The sequence below is a fragment of the Aethalodelphis obliquidens genome, unplaced genomic scaffold, assembly GCF_003676395.1.
Source record: "Aethalodelphis obliquidens isolate GAN/ISIS:26980383/991018 unplaced genomic scaffold, ASM367639v1 scaffold24, whole genome shotgun sequence".
Lineage (NCBI taxonomy): Eukaryota > Metazoa > Chordata > Mammalia > Artiodactyla > Delphinidae > Aethalodelphis > Aethalodelphis obliquidens.
Window position 1 is genome coordinate 4,891,145 of NW_020837968.1, and position 16,877 is coordinate 4,908,021.

Consider the following 16,877-nt stretch of genomic DNA (forward strand, 5'->3'; position numbering starts at 1 on the left):
TCTAGTTGCACTGGTCCAGCACACATAACACGTTTGTCCTTCCTCTGTTGCTCCGTGCCCTCAGACTGTGACAGTATCCCGTCATCTCTGCCGGCTCATATCCTAAGCATCTTTCAAGTTCCTGCTGAAGTCTTCCCTCATGTCTGAAGTTCTCTTTGAACTGCTCTGTTCCAGTGTACCTCTACTCCATTTCCAAGTTCTTACGACCTTGTCTACATTAGTGCCCACTAAGTGCCAAGCATTGTGCTAAGAGCTTTTTCTTATTTAATCCTCGAACTCCATGGGAAAGGTGCTCTTCTTATCCTCATTTTGCAGGTGAGGAAGCATCTCAGAGAATTTAAATGAAAGCCACCAGCTAAAATTGGTGAAGCCCGGATTCAAATACATATTCTTACCTACTAAATAATGTTATGTTACACTAATAATTAACCTTTCATCCATTTTAATCTCTCCCCCACCCCAGACTGTAAATTATTTTGGAATTTTTCAGTGTTGCAGTAATATTTTCAACCTCTCTGACGCTGCCCTTCTCCTGCACGTGGTTCCTAGCATAATGATCTACATTTGGTTGAATCTCAATAAATACTTTTTCATTAATGAAAGAAAAACATATATTAATGTACTTTTACCATAGATTTATATCTTGTTTCCTTACCTCTGTAATAAAAAATGATTTATTAAGATACCTCAGTGATATGAGATATTCAGTGTATAAGTGCCTTAGAAATGTTACTGAATTTTTAACCCCAGGAACATTGAGGTATTCTCAACTCCGGGGCACTTTATTGATATAGTCATATGATAGACTTTGAATGTATACAACAAACCTTGGGCAAAATTTTGTTTACATTGTCATATGCCAACCAGTGTTTGTTGAAAAAAAAAAAAAAAGAAACTATTTCCATGGAGAAGAACTAGGAATCAGCACAAGGGGAAGAAATGTCCATGGAGTCCTCACTACCTTGAATATTTTTCTCAGTCTCTGTGGTTACGATTTCATGACTTTAGTGTTGAGACAGGGGAGGGGTGAGTGAGTGGGCAAAGCTGAAGGTGAAGAGAAAGAAGAAATGGACATTAAAGATGTCTATATACTATAAGTTTACTGTGTTTTTTCATTAAAAGGTCTCAGTTTTTCTCTAGTAGAAAAAGAAAATTGAATAAATGAATGAATGAGAACTAAATCTACAGCAGGGCCTTGCTGCCAAAGATATTAAAAATGGGATAATGTCTGTGCATGTAACTGTTTTTAGTGTCCATTGCTAAATAAAACCTTGATACCATGCTTATATCATCCCTTTAAAACCTACTAGGAACAAAATGTAGGAACAAAATGTATTCATCTGAAAGTTAAGATGGTTATAGCTATGATATCACTGAAATACTCTATAACAGCATGTCAGCATATCATCACATGTGATTAATCTTATTTCCCCAGAGGACAGTGTGGCTTCTTGAGTTCCAGGGTAACTATCAACAAAAAGGTGTGTGTAAACAATAGCACGTAGCATTACCTTGGCAGATAGAATAATCTTCCCTTATGGGTCTGATTTCTAAACAATTTTACTTTGAGGCTCTGTTATAAATTGGGTGGGTGGGGAGAACTTTTTGCCAAGATACATTTCCAAATTGAATGAATGTGTTAGGCTATTTAGAAGGTCTAGGGGAGGGGTGGGGAGAATCAGTTTCTAAAAGCTATCATGAAAATAAATAGATATGAAAGCTACCATTGCAAGGCTTATCATGCACACACAAACATGCTTAGTGTCTTAATTTCAGCTCCAGAGTTAAAACATTAAAGTCTCTTAAAAGATTCTCATATGACAATTTGTGTTGAAAATGCTTTCTGGCTAGTAATACATTATTTGTGGATGCAACATTAATTCATACATGGACTACTAACTCTACTCAAATGCCAGAGATTTCTGTTGGATTACTTCTAGATCGTACACATTGTTGTCAGTAATTTTAGAGGTAAAAGCTAGGTTGTCATCTGGCTAGATACGAGTTAAATTGATAAACCCATGGTAGTGAAGGAGATCATATACTCGAAGAAACAAGGTGTAGGTCTCATTTATATTCACTAGGAATGGTTAAGCTCAGAACCTCATCTCTGGTTCCTATTCTTAATCCTCTCTGTTTGCACCACCAGATAGAAAATCTTCATTGTTAGTCCTTCTGCTGGGATCACTAGAAACTTCTTCATTGAGGACACTAGAGTGAAACCTTACTTGATTATGGGAATGCCACCTGCCTTCCCTTGGAAAGACATTAGAATAAAGCAAAAATTCATAATTCATAAATAAAATGAAATTGGATATGTATTCTTATTCAAATGCTTTCCTCTCTTAAATAATATTTAAAACTAATGTTTTCTTAGATATCTATTCAAACTGCTTTTTAAAAAGGAGGGTCCAAATAAGTTCAATGAATTCTATTTTTATTTTCACTGAAAAGGCCCACTGTAAATAGAAATTGTATGTGATTGTGATTAGCTATTTCTTAATTCATGTAGAAGAAAAACATTTCAATTACCAATACATATATACTCGATTTTTTGAACTTGAGTCATATACATAAGAATTAAACTCATAATTATCTGTCATTATTCTTGTTTTTTTTTTGTTTTTTGTTTTTTTTTTTTTGTGGTACGCGGGCCTCTCACTGCTGTGGCCTCTCCTGTTGCGGAGCACAGGCTCCGGACGCACAGGCTCAGCGGCCACAGCTCACGGGCCCAGCCGCTCCACGGCATGTGGGATCCTCCCGGACCGGGTCACGAACCCATGTCCCCTGCATCGGCAGGCGGACTCTCAACCACTGCGCCACCAGGGAAGCCCAATTATATATTTTTAAGTATATTTTTATCATGAAAAAGGGAGAAAAGTCACTATATCCCATCTGAATGGCTAAAAGGAAAGAGCTAAACAGTATCAAATGTTGGCAAGGATGTGGAACAACCAGGACTGTAATATGTTCCTGGTGGGAATTATTATTTCCACAGTCATTTTGGAAGGAAAATAGCTTGGCAGTATAATCAGAAGCTGAACGTATGCATATATTCAATTCCATTCCTAGGTATATGCTGAACAGAAGTTTATGTATATTTTTACCAACAGATCTGTATATAAATGTTCATAATAGCACTATTTTTAATAGCCCCAGACTGATAATAACTTAAATCAATAACAAAATAAGTTGTAGTATCATCACACAGTGGAATACTGTATAGCAGTGAAAATAAATGGACGATCGCCAGGAAAGTCATGCAGAAACCTCATAAATATAATGTTAAGGGAAAGAAACCAGAGTCAAAGAGTATATACTATGTGATTCCAGTATGTAAAGTTGAAAAAGCAAACAACATTCATCTATGGTGTTGGAAGCTAGGGTGGTGGTTACCCTTGAGTGACTGCAAGGGGGCATTTCCAGAGTTGCAGTGATGTTCTGATTCTTCGCCAGGTGCTAGTTTCATGGGGTTGCTTATCTTGTGAAATGTCATCGAGTGGTATGCTTACGATGGCACACTAGCTAATACTTGCTGTTCTGATTGCGAGCTAATACCTGGGCAGGGAACGGCTAAGTCTAGGTGAGAGTGCTTGCGGTTCTGATTGCTAGCTAATACTTATTTCTGTCCACTGAATAGCCCGAGGGGACATGAGTCCTGTTCTTGCTTTGTTTACAGACCTTCAGGGGCAATAAGCATTTATAAAAAGCATAGGGGGATAGTGAAGGAGAGCTTCCCAGACCACAGTCTGACTTTGAGCCATGGCCCTGGGGGGCAAAGCCAGAAAGGAGTGGAGGCCAGATGCAGCACTGCTGTTGGCACTGAGCATGTGTGTGAGGTGGGGCTGCCCTTGACTGGACACTGGGTCTCAGACTGTGGCACAGCTGACATCACAGAATCCACTGTGAGGCTACGGCTGGGCTTCGGGACCTAGAAATTCAGACAAAACACTGCATGCATTCTCAGATTGTTTGGTTTTTTATTTAAATTGCAGTAAGGAAGCTGAAATGGGCTCTCCAGGGGTATTTCCCTGAGCCCTGGTCCCCTTTGCAGCTCCCAGCTCTAGGTCCTATGGATGGGCTTCAGCGGTCACTGGCTCCATGGTCTCAGATGTCACACCTCCAGTGATCTCCAGCCCCTGGCCACTCTCTGCTGTCTCTACGATGGCCTCCATTCAGGTCCCTTCCACTGGCTTCGCCAGGATGCTCACATATTTATCACCTGAGGAGGCCACTGTCTTTGTAGTAAGACTGGCTCTGACGTTCCTGAAGAAGGAGCTGATCCTGCTGAGTCTCTCGGTGGTGGGACCTGAACTCGCTGTAGATAAGCTCCTGCCCGATTTGTGCGAGGTCCTGGACTCGTTGGTGATGGGAGCACGGCTGATGCCTTTGTGAGCAGTGCCCTGCTCGCTGCCCCCCGGGCTGCCGTGGCCTTTGTCCTTTTGGTCATCTCTAGTGGCTCTGCGGCCGCCTGAGCACGGGCCAGCTGCTTTCTGGATGGTCTTGTTCCCCGCTGCCTTGTGGTGGCTTTCCACTGAACTGCAGAGCGAGGGGCTCGTAAGAGCTCTGTCCTCTCCCCAGTGCTCCCTTCTCTCCCTTCTTGCCTTGCGGGCCTGGGACACCCTCTGTGAGCTGCCATCCTGTTCACTCACTTTGCCTTCCTGTGGCAAGGTGGAGATGAGGGTCCCCTCGTCCTCCTCGTCGGCTCTTCCTTCAGCAGTCTTGCTGGTGGGTTCTGCTCCGACCACAGTCACGCCGGCCTCTGGGGAGAGGCTGGTGGATGTGCTGGAAGCATACCCTGAATAGTTCGCGGCACCGTTTTCCTGCTCCTCCGGGATGTTCTGGCAGTGCCCCCAGTGGCTATGCTGGTTTTGCTTCCTCCTGGACCGTTGCTGGCTGTGGCTGCTGTGGCCGTGCTCTGCTCTTCAGGGGCAGGAGACTTGATCACTGCCACGCTCGAAGCACCCGCTGCGGTGCCTCCTGCCACCCCTGCTGTCTCCACCTTTGTCGTTGCCCGCGATGCTGACGCTTTGTCAAGCACTGTAGGTTTTGCTTTTGCAGTGGCCACATCGGGCATGGTATCGGGCTTGTGGGAGTCCAGTTGGATCCCCTCCCCACCAGCAAAAGCTGCAGACGTGGCCCCGGCCAGCTCAGAGCACGAGTGGAGGCTGCAGATGCTCACCTGGTCCTGATCCCACTTGCCTTGGAAATCCTCCACTGCCGGGCTCCTGCCGTCCTCCTCCTCCTCGAACACAGGCAGGCAGGTCATGTCCCAGGCTGGAACGGCGTAGGTGCGGCTGAGACCCTCCACTGGTGGTCGCAGGAGGTAAATTAGCTCTTCCCAAGAGGTGAAGAGGTCTTCCTGCGCGTCCAGAGGGGCACACAGCTGCAGGTACCAGGAGCGACCAGTGGCAAACTTCACGCGCAGCTGTTGTTTCTCACGATTGTGAGTGGAGATGCTCACTAACTTCAGGGGAAGGAGCCTGGTGAGCTCTAAGGTCTTTGCAGCCTCGTGGCTCTTGCCCTTGGCGACCTGGCTGTGCTCAGCATGCTCTTCACAGCCGGTGGCCCATCGGGCCAGCAGCATGGTGTCTGGGAGTGGGAGGACGGGGCTGCTGCATGCGATGCCCACGGTCACCATGCAGACACAGTTGTGCACGTCAGTCCGGTCTCCCCTCTTCGTGATCTGGATAAAGTCGCTCTCGAATATCTGTGCGTCCTTGAATAGGTCGTATTCGCTGTTGCGCAGTTGCTGCTGCAGCTTCCCCGTGGTGGTGTTGAACAGGCCCACCCCGGTGCTGCTCTGGGCCGTGTGATATGGGAGCAGAGAGTCCCCACTCATGGCTGTCTTTGATCACGACAGGCAGCGCGGTTAAGGCGGGCCCCTGGCTCTTCGCTCCCTCGGCCTCACTGGCAGAAGAGCGAGCTGCGGTGCTCGTAGGTCACACACCGGCGGCCCTACGGCAGGTCTTCCGAGCCCGCCCCACAGGCCCCCACCTTTGCCTCAGGGTCTCTCAGAGGCAGGGGTGTGGGTAGGGGCACAGATGATCACAGCAGGGACGCTGTAGGGCGCCTGGACCCCAGGCTGAATCTCCTCAAGTGTGTAGAGAGGTATGGTAGGCTCCCCCTCTGCCTCCCCTCACTTCTGCTTCTGGCTTTTTATCTCCCCAAGAGGCTGTGGTGAACTTCAGTCCTAGTGAGAGAAGTAACCACTTTCTCAGCCTAACCCCCTGGCACAGCCTGTTTATCCTCTGGTGCCCTTTGTGACCTATCACTGTCACACAGCCCTTTGCCTCATTGTGACCTATCGCTGTCACATAGACCTTTGCCTCATCCCCCAGCTGCCCCCTCAGGGCAGGGCCCCCATCCTCTCCCAAAGGACGGGGAGGACATGTCCTCCCGCGGAGGACAGGCCCATCCTGCCAGGGACTCAGGTGCGTACCGAAATAAAAATGTCTTCAACTGGGAAAGTTTTGGGTGGGTCCTTTTTCTTTTCCTCCCCCAAATTCAGCTACTGGATGAAATCTAGAGGAATGTAAGATGATGGGATAAATTTGAACCATTTAAGCTCATGGTTTAATTGTATCGAATAACGTAGAGTTGGCGGTTGCGATCCTTAGTCTGTCCTCTCATAAAATCTCAGGAAACGTTGACGACGGTGATTTTTAATAATCACATTAAAAATTGCTTCTCCTAGGCACCCTGCTGCATGCTTCACATATGGTGGTAAGAATACACTGAGTTTGGTACTGGTAACTACTGTTCCCAGTTTATAGGTGAAGAAATTGAGGTTGTATCTCCTGTTTAAATTCCCAGAGCTAATGGTAGCAGAGGCACTATTTGAATGTAGGTCTACCTGATTCTAAAGCCTTTGTTCTGAACCACTACAGTACTTAACCTCACAAAGAAAGCTTGACCCAGCCAAATGCTTTCAAACTGGACTGATTTAACCACCTTTAAGAAGACCTGTTTGGTGCATTATTAGAAGCTGCGTAATTAATTTTATGTGTGTATATATGTTACGGAGAGAACCCAGGACAGCAGTTGGGCTGACCTGGGGGTTAAATTATCCAGGGGATCACTCAGATCCTCCCTTCCTTTATGCTTGTGTAAACAGTCTGTGTGTGGAAACCTAGTTATTCTTATGACATGTCCTCCCCCAGTGAAATGGGGGGTGAGTAGCCTGAGATGTAAGCTTTGATTCCAAGAGCCTGCCAGATGCCGTCCTGTAGTAACCTCCCTACCAGGCAGAAGTGGTTTGGAAGCCTTGACACCTGTGGGGAGCATGTACCATTAGACAACCCGCCTCATTGCCACTCCCACAGAGCTAGTCACAGAACAAGTGATTTCTAAATTGTGACTTGAAAGTTTTGAGAAAGGCCCTTGCTGCCAACTCTCTTATCTCCAGTTTGATGTTATGCTTGAAATCCCACCATAGAGATTCATTCCTTGAGGATAAAGGCTCTCTTTCTGTTAAAATACACACACCTGTCCCTCAACAGATGACTGGATAAGCAAAATGTGGTCTCTCCATACAGTGGAATATTGTTCGGCCATAAAAAGGAATGAAGTACTGATATATGTCACAACATGGGTGAACTTTGAAAACATTATCCTCAGTGAAAGAAGCCACATATTGTATGATTCTATTTATAGGAAATAGCCAGAAGAGGCAAATCCATAGAGACAGATATTAGATTAGTGGTTGCCTAGGGCTAGAGGGAGCAGAGAATGGGGAGTACAGGATTTCCTTTTGTGGTGATGAGAAATTCTGGAACTACATAGTGGTGACGGTTACATAGTATTGTGAATGCACTGAATGCCACTGAATTGTACACTCTAAGATTACAGTGGTGAATTTTATCACAATCACACACACACACACACACACACTCCTGCTCATTTAATAGATGGGTTAAGAGCAGTTATCTTTTCATTGTTCCCTGTCTCAGGGGAACTTATTCAATCTTTCACCATAAAGTATGTTGTTAGCTGTAGTTTTATTTCAGAATTGCCCTTTGTCAAGTTTAAGAAGTTCACTTCTGTTCTTAGTTTTCTGGGCATTTTTATCGTGAAGGATTATTGATTTTTTTCAAATGCTTTTTCTGCATCTATTGAGCTGATTACTTGATTTTTTTTTTTTTTTTTTTTTTTGTGGTACGCGGGCCTCTCACTGTGTGGCCTCTCTGGTTTCGGAGCACAGGTTCCGGACGCGCAGGCTCAGCGGCCACGGCTCACGGGCCCAGCCGCTCCGCGGCATGTGGGATCCTCCCGGACCGGGTCACGAACCCGCGCGTACCCTGCGTCGGCAGGCGGACTCTCAACCACTGCGCCACCAGGGAAGCCCCATTACTCTTGTTTTAGATTAATATTCCAAGGGTTTTTAGTAAACATATTTACCACAGTTGAAATTTACAGGGCCTTTGTTTTTGTCTTTTTTTTAATTGATTTTAATTTTTTACTGAAGTATAATGACTTACAATATTAGTTTCAGGTGTGCAACATAGTGATGCAATATTTTTATAGATTACAAAATGATCGTGATAAGTCTAGTTAACATCTGTCACTAAAGTTATTACAATATTATTGACTATATTTCTTATGCTGTACATTACATTCAGTGACTTATTTGATAGCTAGAAGTCTGTAACCTCTTAATCTTCCTCAAATACTTCATTTATCCCTCACACCCTTCCCTCCGGCAACTACCAGTTTGTTCTCTGTATCTATGAGTCTGTTTCTGCTTTATAATGTTTGTTCATTTATTTTGTTGTTTAGATTCCACGTATTAGTGAAATCATATGATATTTGTCTTTCTTTGTCTGACTTATTTCATTTAGCATAATACCCTCTAGGTCCATCCATGTTATTGCAAATGGCAAGATTTCCTTCTTTTTTATGGCTGAGTAATATTCCATTATGTGTGTCTATCTTATATCTTCTTTATCCATTCATCCGTTGATGGACACTTAAGTTGCTTCCATATCTTGGCTAGTGTAAATAATGCTGCCGTGAACATAGGAGTGCATGTATGTTTTTGAATTAGTGTTTTTGTTTTCTTCAGGTAAATACCCAGAAGTGAAATTGGTGAATAATATAGTAGTTGTATTTTCAATTGATTTAGGACTCTCCATATTGTTTTTTGTAGTGGCTGTACTAATTTACAGTCCCACCAACAGTGTATGACGGTTCCCTTTTCTCCACATCCTCTCAGCACTTGTCACTTGTTTTTTTAATAATAGACAGCCAGCTGTTCAGACACGTGTGAAGTAATATCTCATGTGGTTTTGATTTGCATTTCCCTGTGATTAGTGATGTTGAGCATCTTATCATGTGTCTGTTGGACATCTGTATGTCTTCTTTGGAAAAATGTCTATTCAGGTCCTCTGCTCATTTTTCAATTGGGTTGTTTTTTGCTGTTGAGTTGTATGAGTTTTTTGTTTATTTTGGGTATTAACCCCTTATTGAATATATCATATGCAAGTATTTTCTCCTATTCAGTAGGCTGCATTTTCATTTTATTATGTTGAGGTGTGGTATCTTCTATACCCATTTTGTTGAGAGTTTTTACTGTACATGGGTTGAATTTTGTCAAAAGGTTTTTTTGCATCTTTTGAGATGATAGTATGATTTTTCCTTCAGTTATTTAATGTGGTGTATCACATTGATTGATTTGCAGATAGAGCGATCTTAATCATGGTGTATCATTCTTTTAATGTATTATTGAATTCAGTTTGCTAATATTTTGTTAAGAATTTTTGCATCTATGTTCATCAGTGATATTGGCCTATAATTTTCTTTTTTTGTGATACCTTTGTCTGGTTTTGGTATCAAGGTGATCCTGGCCTCATAGAATGAGTATGGAAGTATTCCTTCCTCTTCAATCTTTTTGGAATAGTTGAAGAAGAATAGATGTTAACTCCTTTTTAAATGTTTGTTGGAATTCACCTGTGAAACTCTCTAGTCCTGGATGTTTTTTGGTGGGAGGTTTTTTTTTTTTAACTGATTAAATTTCCTTAGGGTAATTGGTCTGTTCTTGATTCAGTCTTGGAAGATTGTCCATTTTTAAGAATTTGTCCATTTCCTTTAGTTGTCCATTTTATTGGAGTATAATTGTTCATAGTAATCTCTTATGCTCCTTTGTATTTCTGGTATTTTTTTTTTTTTTTTTTTTTTTCCTTTTGCAGTACGCGGGCCTCTCACTGTTGTGGCCGCTCCCGTTGCGGAGCACAGGCTCAGCGGCCATGGCTCACGGGCCTAGCCGCTCTGCAGCATGTGGGATCCTCCTGGACTGGGGCACGAACCCGTGTCCCCTGCATCGGCAGGCGGACCCTCAACCACTGTGCCACCAGGGAAGCCCGGTTTATCAATTTTTTAGATCTTTTTCTAAGAAGCAGTTTTTAGTGTCATTGATCTTTTGTTTTTGTAGTCTCTGTTTCATTTAGTTCTGCTCTGATCTTTATTAGTTCTTTCCTTCTACTAACTTTGGGTTTTGTTTGTTTTTTTTTAGTTCCTTTAGATATAAGGTTATTTATTTGAGACTTTTCTTGTTTCCCGAGGTAGGCTTGTATTGCTATAAACCTCCCTCTTAGAGCTACTTGCCCTACATCCCATAGATTTTGGAACACTATGTTTCATTTTCATTTTTCTAAAGATATTTTTAAATTTCCCCTTTGATTTTTTCATTGACCCATTGGTTCGTTTGTAGCATATTGTTTAGACTCCATGCGTTTGTGTTTTTTGCAGTTTGTTTCTTGTAGTTGATTTCTAATCTCATAGTGTTCTGGTTGGAAAAGATGCTTTGTGAGATTTCAATATTCTTAAATTTGTTAAGACTTGTTTTGTGGCCTCACAAGTGGTCTGTCCTGGGGAGTATTCCATTTGCACTTGAAAAGAATGTATTTTACTGCTTTTGAATGGAATGTTTTATATATATATAATTACTTGGTGTAATGTGTCATTTAAGACCAGTGTTTCCTTCCTGATTTTCTGTCTGGATGATGTGTTCATTGATGTAAGTGGGGTGTTAAAGTTCCCTGCTCTTGTAGATTTTGCTTGTTTGTAAAACTCTTTATCTCTTCTTCAGATCTGAATCATAGCCTTGCTGGGTAGAGCACTGTTGCTTGTAGTTTTTTCCCTTTCATCACTTTGAATATATTGTGCTACTCCCTTCTGGCCTGCAAAATTTCTGCTGAAGAGTCAGCTAGCAGGCTTGTGGAAGTTCCCTTGTATGTAACTAGTGCTTTCCCTCCTGCTGCTTTTAAGATTTTATCTTTCTCTTTAATTTTTGCCATTTTAGTTATAATGTGTCTTGCTATGGACCACTTTGGATTCATCTTGTTTGGGACTCTTTCTTCCTCTTGGACTTGGATGTCTGTTTCCTTCCCCAGATTGGGGATGTTTTCAGCTATTATTTCTTTAAATAATAATAAATTTCTTCTGCCCTTTTTTCTGTCTCTTCCTGCTGGGATCCCCATAACGTGAATTTTAGTAGGCTTGACGTTGTCTCACAGGTGCCTGAAACTATCCTCATTTTAAAAAATTCTTTTTTCTGTTCAGCTTGGGTGATTTCCACTACTCTGTCTTCTGGTTCACTTATCTGTTCCTGTGTATCAGTCTACTGTTGATTCCTTCTAGTGTATTTTTTTATATCAGTTATTGTTTTCTTCAGCTCTGTTTGGTTCTTCTTTACATTTTCTAACTCTTTGTTAAACTTTTCACTTCGTTCATCCATTCTTCTCTGAGTTTGTTGAGCATCTTGATGATCATTACCCCAGACTCTTTATCAGGTAGATTGTTTACCTCCACTTCACATAGTTCTTCTTCTGGGGTTATGTCTTCTTCCTTTCTTTGGAACCTATTTCTCTGTCCCCTCATTTTGCCTAATTCTGTGTGTTTGTTTCTGTGTGTTAGGTCAGTCAGTTACATGTCCCAATCTTGGGGAAATGACCTTATGTAGGAGATGTCCTGTGGGGCTCAGCAGCACACTCCCCTCTTGTTACCAGAGCTGTACACTCTAGGGGTGCCCCCTGTGTGGACTGCATGGGTCCTTCTGTTGTGGTGGGACTGACTACTATGGGTATGCTGGTAGATGAGGCTGGCCCCTGGCCCAGTTGACTGCCAGGCCCTCCCTTGTGCAGTGGCTGCATGCCCACTGGTGGGCAGGGTTGGATCCCATCCAGCTTGGGGTGCAGCCCCGGGGGGCGGGTCTCATGGCTGGTGCTGGCCCATTGGTGAGCGGGGCCAGGTCCTACCACAACCCTTGTCTTTGAAATTTCATCCCAGGATCATTCAACAAATAACTGTGACCATTAAAGGCCATGGTGGATAGGCAGATTTTTACATTTTAGCTTTGTTATGAATGACTTTGCCATATTTGGTAAGAAAGAAGTAAAAAGAACCCTTGAGTTTGCCCTTCATTTAATTCATAAAACAAAGAAAAAAATTTTAAAAACCCCATCCAAACTGCCTTTTACTGAGTACGAGGCTATCCTTCAGGATTTAAAGCAGTTTCAGGTTTGATCATGCATCCTCAGTTATCCTGTGTGTAAGGTTAGGTGGTATCCAACTCACTTAAAAGCTGATGAAAGTCATATGACCCAGCAAATAAGCTGGCAGGAAAGAGCCGTTTTTAGACTTCATCTGGTGCTTTCATATACTTCATATACTTTAAATGCTGACATTTTTTTACCTATGAGTTACATAAACAAAACCTTAGATCAACGTGTTTCATTTGATGCAATTCTTAAGAAAAATGTCAGTGGGATAGACTTTGTGAAAGAAGAGTAATGCCAGTATGTATGGTGATGGTAGAAAGATATTATTTTGTAGAACAGATTTATTACAGCAGAGTTGGCTGACAAAAGTATTTCAATGAAGCAAACTTGTAGGATTTCCCTACTGACTTCTATTTTTCCTTGAAATGTGATGAGATAAAAGCTGAGCATCTGGTAACATGCTGGTGACACAGTGCCTAGTGTGGCTTTTGTTTACTGGAGCACCAGTGGGAGTTTTATCTGTGGGATATTGTCATTCCAATTTAGCAGTTTGTTTTGTTTTTACTGTATGTTCCACCATCTCATTTCGACCACCAGCTGTTTCTGGGTTCCTCCTTCCTTTCTCCTTTTGTTTATATTCTATCTCAGAAAAAGTCAAAACTCTGAAGCTTTTCTTCCTTGAGTGAGAATGAAGTGACAAATAAGTCCAAAGCAAAAACAGACCTCACCAGAGTAGGTCCTGTGTCAGCCAGGTTAGGGAGCTGAGAAATTAGAGTCACCCACATTGTGTGATTGGAGAAGGTACTGAGCAATACCCTCTGCTCAGAAAAGACACCTAACTCATTGTTCTGTCATAGTGCCTACATCCCAGACATGAGATCTATTTCTTTAAATCGACCTTCACATTCAAGAGTCTGTTATTGAAATGTAATTACTCCTGGAAGGAGTCGTTTGTTTGTTTGTTGTTTAACCAACTAGCTTTGGCCTAGTGGAGACGAGTTGAGAGCTCTTTGAGAGTAAAACATTCTAGGAGAAGGGAGGTGATTGCTTTGAGGGACTGTTTTCATGATTGTTCTATGAATGCTGTAATTGAATGTTTTTAATTAGAATTTTTTCAGTGGCTCTGATAAACACCTTGAAGTCCTTCTACTCTGTTTTTTTTTTTTAAGTGTTGCTTGATTTTTTTTAAAGCAATTACTTTTCCAAGAATGAAAGGTATGATATGTGACAGAAAATGAAATAGGAGTAGGCAAAATAATTTCACCTAATGCACAATTTAAGGAAGTCTTACCCATTGTATTGTCTTTTAAATGTCATGTCACAAAATGAAAAATTAGAGTTACTTTGCTTGGAGTAAATGCCCTTATTAATTTGATTTGGATTTACTTACAGATAGGAATGACTAGAGTTGATTTCTTCAGAGGATTGCCTGCTTTGATTTTGTATTGGCGTCTGCCAGGCCAAGAAGCTTAACTAATACTTTCCTGGTGTGTTATAATGCTTTGTATTTCTGTTACTAGTTCCCTCAATCATTTCCTTATTGGAAATCAAAAGTGTTTGGCAATTACAGAAATAACTTATCTGATCACAGTCTGCCTCAGGGGCTTGGGTAGGACAAAGGAAACAGTGACTGTTTTCCATTTCATTTTGGGAAATCCACATATGATAGCTGTTGCTATGTGTACGTTAGGAAAATAGTTACCTGAAGCAGACAACTCACCTTGGAGAGTTTCTAAACTTACCCAAAGAGTGTATTCTAAGAGATCAAAAATTTAGCAGTTGCCTTAAGTTGTCACTTCCCTAGTTTTTCGTAAATTACTACCTCTTCCAAAAGTTGATTTCATGTAGCTTTACTGCCTGAAATTTGCTTTCTCAAAAGTGACTACAGTTTATTTTTTAAATGAAATTGTTACATGACATTCATCATTTTTCAATTTTATCATAGCTTCTAAAGTGACTCATGATTAATAGTGGAATTTAAATATCGAACTGAAAACTCAAAATGTGAAATTCTGGATGAAAAGCAAATTTTAAAAAGAATGCTGTGGGACTTCCCTGGTGGTGCAGTGGTTAAGAATCTGCCTGCCAATGCAGGGGACACGGGTTCAAGCCCTGGTCTGGGACGATCCCACATGCTGCAGAGCAGCTAAGCCCATGCGCCACAACTTCTGAGCCTGCACTCTAGAGCCCACGAGCCACAACTACTGAGCCCACGTGCCACAACTACTGAAGCCTGCATGCCTAGAGCCCATGCTTCGCAACAAGAGAAGCCACCTCAGTGAGAAGCCTGCGCACTGCAATGAAGAGTAGCCCCTGCTCGCTGCAACTAGAGAAAGCCCGAGTGCAGCAATGAAGACCCGGTGCAGCCAAAAATAAATAAATAAATGAATAAATAAAAAAAAAAAAAGAATGCTGTAGTTGTAATGGTAATGGTCATGGTGGTGCTCATCTTTGGAAAAACTATATACAGAAGCAACAGTTAAATCATTGATATTTTTGGTATATACTTAATTAAGTGTTTAGTTTTTGTAAAAGTAAGTCATTTGGATTTAAAACTATTTTTAAGAAAGTTCTAGTTGTTACAGATTTAAAAACCCAACTCTTTAGCCAATGTTCTAAGGTATATTTATTTGAATAAATGAATTATAAAGTTTTTGAAAAGTCTATCAATTGATATTAATATCAGTATATTAATAGGGCTAGACATTCCATTATTTTATAATGCTCCTGATTTTAATACCGATTTCTGAATGATACAGGACAGATGTCATTTTTATGACAATTCACAGTTTAGGAAGTTATAGCCAATTATCTTTATAGGTATATATACTATATTTTGTTTCATTTGTAGAAAGTGTAATTGGTTCCTGAGTCTAGAGTAAATTTACTTACATTTGAATCTGGGCTATTGCACTTAACCTAAGTGTCACTTCAGACAGGCTAAACTGTGGCTAAGTTTTCTCATCTGTAAAATGGGTTGACAATAGTACCCATTTGATAGGCTTATTGTGAGGAATAAATGTATTAGTTAGCAATAATGAATTACCCTAAGCTCCTCCTGTTGTGCCAGATACATAGTAAGAGGGCATTAAACAATTATCATTATTACTTGATTATAAAGACTGTATTATCCAATAATGCTGGAGTCATAGAGATCTGGGTTTAATCCCTAATCCTAGACTTATCAGTTAAGTGACCTTGGACAAGTTAGTTAACCTTTTTGATCTCAGTGTTAACATAAATATAATAGGATTGTTGTACTGGGTAAGCTTATCTCATGTAATTTAGCACATCTTTTGGTTGGATTAGATATGATAAATGGCAGCTCAAAAAAGAATGTAGTTTTCTCCTTTTTCATTTCTAATTTTACTGATTTGCATCCTCTCTCTTTTCTTCTTGATGAGTCTGGCTAAAGTTTTGTTATCTTCTCAAAGAACCAACTTTTAGTTTCATTGATCTTTGCTATTGTTTTCTTCATTTCTATTTCATTTATTTCTTCTCGGATCTTTATGATTTCGTTCGTTCTACTGACTTTGGGTTTTCTTTGTTCTTCTTTCTATAGTTGCTTTAGGTATAAGGTTAGATTGTTTACTTGAGATTTTTCCTGTTTCTTGAGGTGAGATTGAGTTGCTATAAACTTCCCTGTTAGAACTGCTTTTGTGGCATCCCATAGGTTTTGGGTTGTTGTGTTTTTGTTGTCATTTGTTTCTCTGTATTTTTTTATTTCTTCTTTGATTTCTTCAGTGATCTCTTGGTTATTTAGTAATGCACTGTTTAGCCTCCATGTATTTGTGTTTTTTACAGTTTTTTTTCCTGTAATTGATTTCCAGTCTCATAGTGTTGTGGTCAGAAAAGATGCTTGATACGATACCAGTTTTCTTAAATTTTCCAAGGCTTGATTTGTAGCCCAAGATGTGATCTATCCTGGAGAATGTTCTGTGTGCACTTGAGAAGAAAGTGTATTCTGCCCCTTTTGGGTGGAATGTCCTATAAATATCAATTAAATCTAACTGGTCTATTGTGTCATTTTAAAGCTTGTGTTTCCTTATTTATTTTCTGTTTGGATGATCTGTTTGTTGGCGTAAGTGGGGTGTTAAAGTCCCCTACTATTGTGTTACTGTCGATTTCCCCTTTTATAGTTGTTAACATTTGTCTTACTTATTGAAGTGCTCCTATGTTGGGTGCATAAATACTTAAAATTGCTATATATTCTTCCTGGGTTGATCCCTTGATCATTATGTAGTGTCCTTCCTTATCTCTTGTAACAGTCTTTATTTTAAAGTCTGTTTTATCTGATATGAGTATTGCTACTCCAGCTTTCTTTTGATTTCTGTTTGCATGGAATATCTTTTTCCATCCCTTCACTTTCAGTCTGTATGT

The 16,877-nt window shown here is 41.1% G+C and overlaps 1 protein-coding gene across 1 annotated transcript; it reads right to left on the reverse strand.

Moving 5' to 3' along the window:
• Positions 1–4,070: 4,070 nt before the first annotated feature.
• Positions 4,071–6,059, reverse strand: LOC113628636 (protein FAM71A-like). Its single transcript, XM_027122466.1, is given in 2 exon segments — positions 4,071–4,819; positions 4,822–6,059. Coding segments are annotated over 2 exon segments (1,770 nt in total). The 5' UTR covers positions 5,843–6,059.
• Positions 6,060–16,877: the final 10,818 nt, after the last annotated feature.